The 10,775-nt window shown below is 32.0% G+C and overlaps 2 protein-coding genes across 2 annotated transcripts; one reads left to right on the forward strand and one right to left on the reverse strand.

Annotated features, from left to right (window-relative positions):
- The first annotated feature begins 20 nt into the window (after positions 1 to 20).
- On the forward strand, positions 21 to 6,186 carry LOC108781375 (nodal modulator 3). The gene is made up of 14 exons (XM_018549330.1): positions 21 to 172; positions 275 to 374; positions 661 to 789; positions 1,201 to 1,367; positions 1,452 to 1,605; positions 2,261 to 2,666; positions 2,751 to 3,027; positions 3,121 to 3,302; positions 3,571 to 4,018; positions 4,169 to 4,361; positions 4,427 to 4,572; positions 4,649 to 4,772; positions 4,836 to 5,198; positions 5,291 to 6,186. The coding sequence occupies exons 1-14, from the start codon at positions 30 to 32 to the stop codon at positions 5,999 to 6,001; spliced, it is 3,543 nt and encodes a 1,180-aa protein (XP_018404832.1). The 5' UTR covers positions 21 to 29; the 3' UTR covers positions 6,002 to 6,186.
- Positions 6,187 to 6,504: 318 nt separating this feature from the next.
- Positions 6,505 to 8,074, reverse strand: Obp11 (odorant binding protein 11). The gene is made up of 6 exons (XM_018549332.1): positions 7,942 to 8,074; positions 7,777 to 7,867; positions 7,159 to 7,241; positions 6,967 to 7,069; positions 6,703 to 6,767; positions 6,505 to 6,618 (listed from the first exon to the last, which is right to left on the reverse strand). The coding sequence occupies exons 1-6, from the start codon at positions 8,017 to 8,019 to the stop codon at positions 6,601 to 6,603; spliced, it is 438 nt and encodes a 145-aa protein (XP_018404834.1). The 5' UTR covers positions 8,020 to 8,074; the 3' UTR covers positions 6,505 to 6,600.
- Between the last annotated feature and the right edge of the window lie 2,701 nt (positions 8,075 to 10,775).

Raw genomic sequence — 10,775 nt, forward strand, 5'->3', positions numbered from 1 at the left:
GCAAACAGCCGACACAGGCGACAAGTAATATGGATTTGATCGAACGATGTCTTTTTTTCTTCGCTTGCCTAGCAGGTCTCATCGCCAGCTCTATCACCCAAGATATCCTGGGATGCGGCGGCTTCCTGAAAAGTCATGCCGACATCGACTTCACGAAGGTACAAGTGAAGCTGTGAGTATTTAACTGGATGAGAGGTTATCTGACTGCTGCATTAGCTGCATGTCTCAATAAATGCTAATTGAATGTCAGAATTTTATGAGATAAATTTATTAGGTACACGAAGACTGGTAGTTTGAAGGATCAGACCGAATGCGCGCCTAACACTGGTTACTATTTTCTACCTCTGTATGATAAAGGCGAATACATTTTAAAGGTAAGCTGGAAAGATGCACCATCATCATTGCTAGTAATTAAATATTATAATAAACGACACTTTATATACAAAAAATTTTATAAAATTTGTTTATTACATGTAATGTGAATGTATAAGTTTATTTTTAAAAGTCTTGTTTTGAAAAGGAATAAAGTTGTCATTTTTTATTAATTTATCAAATTTATAAAATTATTAGCTTTTCTTTGAATTGGCATTATGGAAAAGTTTCTAAAATTTTGTAAAAAAAAATTTTTGAAATATCTTTTAATTAAATTTAATGTATCAGATAGATCCTCCCAGAGGCTGGAGTTTCGAGCCCACAGAGGTAACATTAAACGTAGATGGTGACATGGATGACTGTAGTCAGGGAAAAGATATTAACTTTACGTTTAAAGGATTTGGTATTACAGGACGTGTAAGTAATAAATTTTTTCCTGTTACAAGTAAATATATAAAATATATTATGTGAAAATAATTTGTCTATATAAATTATTATGACTTATAGGTCAATACTAAACAGAATTGTAAAGCTCATAACTTATAAAACTTACAAGAACTTATGATTAGAATACTTATTATGCAATATCTTTGTAGATAGTCTTTTTACTAGTTGTTAGATTACATTATAAGATATTTACGAATAACTGTAATTTATGGTATGCATAGAATCACCCTTAGCCTAGTTCTTATAAGAACAAGTTACGAGCCTTACAATCCTGCTTAAAGTTGACCTATTCACCTATAATTTATAACAGTAAAATTTTTATTAATTTAAGTGATATATGTTTTTAATGTGAGTTATTTAATTAATATGAATTATTTTCAGGTGATTAGTTTAGGTACTGACTCTGGTCCTAAAGGAGTTACTGTCTCCTTATACACAGACAACAATAAACAAGATCCCATTAAATCAATGTTAACAGCAGAAGGTGGCATATTTTACTTTACTCCTATTCAGCCTGGAAAGTACATTCTTGTTGCACATCACTTCAAGTAAGCGTACAGTCTGACCTTTGATGAATTTATTTTATGATACAAAAGGTACAACGTGGCATCGATATCAATTACCTTTTTTAGGTGGTTGATAAAAGAAAATAAAATTGAAGTAACAGTACAAGAAGGAAACACAGAACTCGCAGACGGCAGCTTGGTAGTATTAGGATATGATGTTAGTGGCAAAGTTACTAGCGAAAATGAACCAGTAGCTGGTGTATCCTTCATTCTTTTTGGCGTAAGGTTTATTTTATTATTTTTGTATTACTAGTATATTTTAACACTTTAATTACCTGTATTCAGTTGGATACATATCTACATATATATGAGTTTATATATATATATAAAAATCATATTTAAATACTAAATCTTAGGGCTGTACATGTGAGAAACACAACCAATGAGAGATTGCCTTTAACGATCAAGCTAGATCATAGGTCAAAAAGACTACATACGTAATATATAAATTCACACGAAATTATAATAGCACCTAAGATCCAGCTCGACCGTTAAAGGCAATTTCTCAATGATTATGTATATAAACTCACTCCACATACACACATATAGGGCATCACTGTATCTCAGTTTTAGTATTGAATACATTTGCTACTCACTACCATCATGAATCAAAAATACTTTGTATTCATTTTATATGATATATTGTGAATACTGAATTCTAAAGAAGTCTATTGACTTTATCAAAGACTTATTAAAAAATATTTTAATGTATATGAAAATTTACTTGAAACTACATTATATAAAGAATAATAGTATGGTGTCAGAATACAAATTTATATGACAGTCAAAGTATTAATAGATTGATATTTTTCTAAATTCTAAAGTATTCTTTAATAGAAGTTTTCACAGAATAAATAATTTTGTATACTTTACAGAATGGTATCGCCGAAAAGTGTGAGACTACTCCTGTGAATAAGAATTTTGAATCCAAGAAACCACTTTGTCACGTGACTTCAGACAATACTGGTAGATTTATATTCCCTAGTTTATCGCCTGGCAATTATAAACTTATACCTCATTATGCCGGCATTCAGACAAAATTCGACGTTCAGCCACCGGAATTGTCTTTTAAAGTGAGTCACAACAGCGCAGTTCTTACTCCAGATTTTAAAGTAACCGGCTTTACGGTCGGTGGTTTAGTACATAGCTCCACGAACGGAAATCCGTTGCAAGGAGCAAAGATAATCTTGTCAAATAAAGAAGTTGCCATCACAGATAAGAATGGAAAATACGTATTAGATAATATGAAAGCCGGCCAATATACACTTAAAGCAGAATCTGGTACGAGAAATTTTACAAAATTTTATTTAAATTAAATTGTTTGCTGAACTTCTATGGAATTATTTGTATAACTATTTGTTCCAGCAAATGTACAATTTAGCGAGAGGACAGTTAAAATATCTCCCACTTCGCCTGAACTTCCAATACTGGTACCTTCGGCGTACAAAGTTTCGGGAAAAGTAACCTTATCAGCGAAGGGAACGCTGCATTTTCGCCGAATATCCATTCAAAATACAGCTGCTACGTTCTATGAGGAGTTCGACACCAATGAGAAAACGGGAGAGTACTCTGTATACCTTGCACCGGATAAATATCAACTGAGTGTAATTGTGAGCACAGAAGAAAAAACTAAGGGTTTACAGTAAGTAACGAATGTAAAAATAAATCAGTAGATATTTATGAAATAATATGTGTAAAATAGTTATGAATTATAAAAACTTTATTATATTTCTAGATTCTATCCACTGCAACAAACGATTGACGTGACGTCTCAACCAATTACTAATGTCAATTTCTTACAATTAAAAGCCACGTTAACAGGAACAGTGCATTGTTTACCAGGGACAGATTGCAGTCAGGCTTCAGTTACTTTGAAAATACTCGATGGAGTCACGATAAAAACAGTACAAGCTAAAGGTATGTTGACATAAATACTAATTAATCTTATTATAATGGTGGTTTCAGTGATATAGTATAATTTGAGCTGCAATAACAAATATGGTAATATAAGATAAAAATGTTTTTCCGATTTTCTAAATCTTGTGTTTCTAATAAACTTGAAAGTTAATTTGATTTCCAACAACAAATGTAAAATACTTTATACCTATTTGTTATTGCAGTAATACCTGTTTAATTCGATACGATACTATCTCCTCTGTCTGTGAAGTCGTTTTTCATTACTTAGATGGTCAGTATCAGTTTACGGACGTTCTACCTGGTCATTATGAGATTTTCATCGACAACGACGTGTTTTGCTGGGAAAATCCCAGTTATAGAATCTCGATAACGTCGGAACGCGCCGAAGTACCACCGTTCAAACAAACCGGCTTCTCTATCACTTTTATATCATCTCACGATACAATCGTGGAATATTTCGAGCCTAATAACACAAAACTAATAACTCTACCTTTGAATAAAGGTAGCATGAGGCATTGTGTGCCTAAATTTGGAGCATACACTTTTACTCCAAAAGGTTGCCATATATACGAAAATTCTTCCTACACTTGGGACACGAGTAATCTTTCTCCAATCTTGCTGCATTCCACCGAACACACTCATAAAGGCAATATTATAAGTTCAAGCGTGCAAAACGATCTTAAAGTAAAAATTGAAGACGCAAACAACAGTGTTACGTAAGTTACATACATCTTGAAAAAAATTTTGTATATATTTTTTTATATTTGTACTCGAGTAATATTATTATTTTTATTAATTTCTTTAAGATATGTAAAATATATATACTTAAAAATATGTATTTTTATTTATTAATATATTTTTGATAGGATTGGTCCACTAAAATATGTAAAAAAAGATGGCGTATACAAGTATGAATTTGACTTTAAGGCGAAAACGGATAACATGTATACTATCATTCCGTTATCAGACATTCTACTTTTCAATCCAACGTCTCTGAAAGTTTTCGGCGTGAATGACTGTCATAATGACATTGCAAGTTTTGCCGGCGATTTGGGAAAGGTAGATGATAACTATCACTGTATTAAACATATAGAATTCATAGTTCAAGCGAGACTATTATTTAGATTATAGCCGGCCAAATTTCTCCACCATTGGAAGGTGTAACTATACGAATAATTAGGAAAAATGATGAGTCCCCAATTCATACTATAATTACACAAAAAGACGGTATTTACAACGTTGGACCTTTGGATGGAAAAATTGAATATAGGTATGTTGGCAATAATTTTTTTTTATTATTATTACAGTAATTAATTGTCATAAGATTAATAATTGTTTGCTTATAGAGTGACAGCTGAAAAGGAAGGCTTTGTAATCACAGGGCCTGATGCTAAAGGAATGTTCTTGGCGCACAAATTAGCCGAGATTATTGTGCAAGTTTCTGATCACGCTGACAGTTCTTCATTGCAGGTAACTTTATTAGTAGCGTATTAATAGAAAAAAAAGAGAATATAATATTGTATTATTTTTCAGGGTGTGCTCCTTTCTTTGTCTGGCGGTCAAAGTTACCGCAAGAACAGCATAACTAGTGAAGACGGAAAATTTACATTTAATTCCTTGTCACCTGGTGAATATTATTTACGACCTATGATGAAGGAATACCGCTTTGATCCGCCATCAAAGATGATTAATGTTGTGGAAGGAGCGACCGTCAATGTGAATTTATTCGGTAATAGAGTTGCCTATAGCGCTTACGGTTCCATTACATCTTTGAATGGGGAACCGGAAGTCGGCTTACTGGTCGAAGTTCAAGGTCAAGGAAACTGTTCCAGTCTCCAAGAAGAGGCCACGACTGAAGAGAATGGTAACTTCAGGATTCGCGGTCTCCAGCCTAAGGTGAATATTTATATTAATAATATAATTTGCACAAAATAATCTTATATCTTATCGATCTAATTTTTATTTGTAACAATTTATTAATTTTATAGTGCATCTACGCGTTCCGTCTGAAGCCGAACGCAGAGAGCAACGCTCATATAGAGCGCACGAGCCCTAGTTCTCAGTTGGTACAGCCAATGCAGGACATCCACGGTTTGCGACTGATCGCCTTTCATCCGATCTCGCGCACGGACGTCTCAGTACATGTCACATCTACCCAACCGGAATACTATCGTACGATCAAGGTGAAATTATGCCGGGAAAACGTTCCCGATTCTCCGGTGCATATTTCCAAGTTGGACGTGCAGCAATCCACGAGCAAGAACACCAACGCTTACAACGCCGGTTTTTTGGTGCATTTCCCACCATTACAAGCCGATGGCAGGAAATACTTCGTTCAATTGGAGTCATCGCTATCGCAGACAGTGCACAAGTACCGCACTATTCCGGTCTACTTTGAGGCAAACTCGTCATTTAAATACGTCAAGTTAACGTTCAACGCGGAGCGGAAAGTCGATCAGGGCGAGATGAATCAGACATCTGTTATAGCGCTGCCATTCATTATGTTGGTGGCCTTGGCGTTTTTCAATCGCGAAAAACTGTGGGTCTGGTTAAACGCGCTACTAGAGAGACGTTCCAAACCAGTGCCGAGTTCCAGAACGCCTGTCCAAGCCATTCCCATCGATTCCAGAGCGGATGATATTATAGTCGAGCAAATAATGAATATTAACAAGAGGAAGGCGAAACCACGGAAAGTATAGATTCAGCATCGTATTGTTATCACCATTTTCATTTATACAGCGAGATTCATTTGTAATGATCTGGAGAGATTGATCGAAGATGTAAAGATCTTACATCTCGTTTGTTATTTTATACGTCTGATTGTAATTTGTTTACAATATCTGTCGTGACAGTCGTATGTGTCAAAAACTAAACAAAGACTCGATACACGTAACATGTATATAAATTTGTTAATGTTTATACGTACGAACAATAATAAGAAAATTGTATTTGATCGGAGATGTATATAATGTGCATGAATTGTTTGTATGTATATCAAGAAACTTTATCACTGTAACAGTTTAATGTGAGAGACATAGAAATACGTAAACTATGATACATTTAATAAATCGTGATATAACCGTTATTTAAAGTAAGATGATACAAAAATTGCTGTTGTTATATTCATGGGATTTTTATTATAAATGTTCTTACTTGCAAATAATGTATGCAATTTTTTCTCTCTTTTAAAGATACTTTATTCCATAAATTAATATAAAAACGAGAAGTATAGGATAAATGTTTAAAGTATTTTATTTAGTGAAATATTACGAACTCAAATTTACACATCTACTTATATCTAAATAACGAAGAACGCCTGAAAAAAAAATGCAAAAGACATGTATAGCATGATGCATTAGAATCATTGTATGATATTAATTATTAATCATTACATACGTACCACAGGATTTGCGGTGTACATGCATTTGTTAAAGTTTAAGGCTACAGTGCACTTGTCAGTACCCTCTGAAAGTCATAGACAATCATGTATAAGACGCATAATGAAACGTAATTTTAATTACGTTTTTTACGTGCGCGAAGATTATTATTTATAATACAGCTTTATTAATAATAGAATAAGTTATTCTGAACAATAGTTGCATTTTTACTTTAAAATATTTTTTTAATTAGATGATGTAATTTATCTCAACAAACTAATACTTGCCTATATTACGACACTGATCAATCATTTCCAATCCAATACTTTTATATGCCTGCGGAATCAATTTTGACAAGATCTTATAGTTTATTTTGCCGTCTTTCTTCATCTAATCAAAAGAAGTTCAAGCTTTAGTGATTCAATTTTAATAATTATATTATACGTCTCTCTGTTTTTATAAAAAAAAAAAAACTTTACCGCTCCCCCTTTTTCCATTACACATTTAAAATAACACGCTAATGTTTGTGGAAATTCGCCTAATTCTGCCCCATCTAAAAGCTCTGTAATTAAAATCGTTAAAATTATCAGCTGATTTAATACGTAATGATAGATGTAGGAATAAGAAAATAGTGTAAATTATTTTTGGCTACACACAAAAAAACATTAAACAATTCGATTATTTTTCTCTTACAAGAGGAAGTCTAAATATACATATTTCTTTCTCAACTTTAAATGTATTTTAGTACTTACCCTCATGTTTAATTTATAGACAAATTGCACGATGCAATATTTAAAGTATTTGCGAGAAATTGAATAGAAAAATTATTTTATAACATTAACGTACTTTTAACGTTAGCAACTATATGAACAATATTGGTTCATAACTCGATAAAGAATTCAAAAATTTTATTGTAAATTTTTCGCGAATACTTAAATATCGAGCGTCGTGCAACTTGTTCATGAATTAGTGGATAAATATACTAAAACATTTAAATAAGTTAGACGAAATTTATGTATACACACTACTTGACTCTCCTTTTATTAGTGATAAATATCGAGGCCCATTAATTAAATGCTGATATTCTGAGAACATACCGATTGTCGCGCCGGTTTCACCCATACACTTTTTTCGTAAGCCTCCAGCCAATTTCCTCAACTCATCGTGAACAGTAGCCCAATCTATATCCTATATATATAATTATTATATTGGCGATATCATAAAGATCTCTCTCGTACGTTTAAAATCATGTTCGTACTCACTTTTTCGTCACAACTCACAATAACAAGTTGCGTGAGAATCATAGAAGCGCAAATGAGAATTAAGCTTTCTTTTGCCATTTTTCGTATTTGACACTTGCAATAAATACGGATTTAGATACGAAAAAATGTTTATTCGCCCATCTAGGATTACCAAGTGCGCGATTGCGCTGAATCGTCGAGAATTTATGCAAATTCCGGCGACGAAGTGGGAGATAATAATTAGCTATGAAAAGTAAAAATCAGTTATCAGTAAATTACACGAATATGTATATCGCATCAAAATAATCAAAAAATTAACTAAAACATCAGATTTAGAGCACAATTTTTGTTAATTCCAATCATACGCGTATTTTCGAAAATATTTTCCGGAAGTATTTCAAAAAGATTTTTACTCACAGATTTATTTGTTAGTTTCTTTACTGTATGATATGTAAAATAATTAGCAACAAATGATGATATTAAAAATACGGTATTGAACAAGCAACAGAAAATGACAATATTTATCAAATTATTCCATAAATTTAAAAATGGGAAACGTTTCGACTTTTACATAAGTCCTTTTCAATCTCATTGATATGATATATACAATAATATAAATTGTAACATTAAAACGAATTGGCTTACGAAACAATTTTCATACTTTTTACTTCTGACTTGATGAACAATAATTTGACTGATTAACCATATTATTTCGTTTTAATGTTACAATTTATATTATTGTGTATATCATATCATGAGATCGAAAAGGACTTATGTAAAAGTCGAAACGTTTCTCATTTTTAAATTTATGGAATAATTTGATAGATATTGTCATCTTTTTTGTTGCTTGTTCAATACCGTATTTTTAATATCATTTGTTGTTTTTTTTAAATATAACAAGCGTTATCTTTGTATTTATAAAATAATTGGTATCTCGTACGCAGAAACTATCTCCTGTAAGCAAAAAAAATTCGAAAAGGGCAAACTTGAAAGAATTCAGAATTATTTCAGAATACAGGGGAAAAAATGTGCAATTTGTAACTTTGTATAAGTGCGGTTATAAGCGAGGAGCATGACGCTAAACAAAACATGTAATAGTAATTTAAGAATCATTACAATGTATCCAGTTTGTTTTCTAAGTAACAATCGTACGATAATCTCTTCCTGATCACGCGGCCTGTAATTTCATTCAGTACATAGCTTGAAAATGATACCCGACGTCAAGCACTATTTGTATACTGTCTGACAAATGAAATGTTTTAGTCTTTTAATTATAACTCGCGGTAATCCTGTGCGTTGTATAACTACGCGTTATGAAATTATATGCAACCGCGGTCTTACAGTCAAATCATCTTACTATTGTAAGATTTGTAAATCGCCCGTAAAATTTCTTTTTTTTAAGTCTAATCTAAATCTATACTCTAAAAAATAGGCATGAATTTATAATAATAATACCATGCGGTATTTAAATACATATAATTTTCACCGTGTGTTGGTTTTGATGTAAACATCAAAACTTAATGTAGATTTAACACTACAGTTTAAAACTCATGGTTAAATCTACTTAATTTTAACACATAATTAATATTTATAATGATTATTTTATTGAGATATGCAACAAATAAAAACGAAAACAGCGGCAGTATAAAATGCAATAAAAAGAAGAACATTACTGAGCGAACAATAATTATACTGTTTAAAAACCCGAACTCGGAATTAAAAAAAAATTGAAATTAAAATGTAAATTTTATATTAATACCAATACATGATGAGATTTGTGTTTTAGACCTATGGTGTTAACCACTATAACAAAAATTGCACACATATATGCAAATTTAAAAATTATCTGTTAAAATTATTTAATTCTATTGACATCATCTAGGATATAATATATATACTGTAAAAATGGTTAATTTAAAAAAAATTAATAGTAGATATAAATCACTTAAAATGCGCATGGATTTAGTTAAAAAAACTTTTTATCATAGTTCGAATAAAATCAGGTCCGAAAGGGTTAATAAATCCACAGTCTTACATTTTTTAGAGTGTAATAATCATGACCTAAATTTATAATAATTACTATTTTTATTCTTTCTCGTATTCATCGCAAGAGTTGCATTGCGTTATATCGTAATGCTCTTCCACTTGCCGCACGCACACAATCCGCGGCGCAATTTCTGTTCTCATTGTCACAAAGGACTCGTTTGCGAATGAACGTTTCAAGTGTGTCATAGTTGTAAACCTCTCCTTCCGTTGTGTTCGATCATCAAGTATGACCTCAAGCGGCAATTGAAGCGTTTCACTGCCGCAATCTGCGATATGAAACTCGATCTTGCCAAACGAGAGCGCCATCAATTTATCAAGTCTGACAATCAATCCGATAAAGACACTTTATACGAATCGTAGGTCTTCCTAGAAAAAAAGAATCTCTGACGTCGTAATTCGTACAAGAGCTATGTTTGCACTTCAAAAGTGAGATATAGTTGTACGTGATGTGCAGTGAAGGTACATCCCTTATAGAAATTTAACTATAGAAGGTAGTGCTTATAATTACTTAGTTCGAATATTAAAAGCACTGTCGTTAAATGCTTTCAATACTCAAATAAGTTTTAGATGTTAAATTGGCTAGTAATAAATTTCTGAAAATAATCCCCTTTTAAGCGAAGGTACAGCCCTTACAGAAACTTAACTAGAAGATAGTGCTTAATTATACTTATTATTTTGAATATTAAAAACACTATCGTTAAATGCTTTTAATACTCAAATAAGTTTTCGATATTAAATTGGCCAGTAATAAATTTCTGAAAATAATCCCCTTTTAAGGGAGGAAGTAGGATATAGTCGAAGATTATTGA

The sequence above is a fragment of the Cyphomyrmex costatus genome, unplaced genomic scaffold (assembly GCF_001594065.2).
Source record: "Cyphomyrmex costatus isolate MS0001 unplaced genomic scaffold, Ccosl1.0 scaffold80, whole genome shotgun sequence".
NCBI lineage: Eukaryota > Metazoa > Arthropoda > Insecta > Hymenoptera > Formicidae > Cyphomyrmex > Cyphomyrmex costatus.

Excerpts from the sequence above, each read along its gene's own strand:
- LOC108781375 (XM_018549330.1), top strand. The coding sequence starts at position 30 with ATGGATTTGATCGAACGATGTCTTTTTTTCTTCGCTTGCCTAGCAGGT. Across the intron at positions 3,303-3,570 it reads AAAAACAGTACAAGCTAAAG|ATGGTCAGTATCAGTTTACG; the intron begins GTATGTTGACAT and ends TTCATTACTTAG. Across the intron at positions 4,362-4,426 it reads TTGCCGGCGATTTGGGAAAG|ATTATAGCCGGCCAAATTTC; the intron begins GTAGATGATAAC and ends ACTATTATTTAG.
- Obp11 (XM_018549332.1), bottom strand. The coding sequence starts at position 8,019 with ATGGCAAAAGAAAGCTTAATTCTCATTTGCGCTTCTATGATTCTCACG. Across the intron at positions 7,070-7,158 it reads TAATGGAAAAAGGGGGAGCG|ATGAAGAAAGACGGCAAAAT; the intron begins GTAAAGTTTTTT and ends TCTTTTGATTAG. Across the intron at positions 6,768-6,966 it reads TGATCAGTGTCGTAATATAG|AGGGTACTGACAAGTGCACT; the intron begins GCAAGTATTAGT and ends TATGACTTTCAG.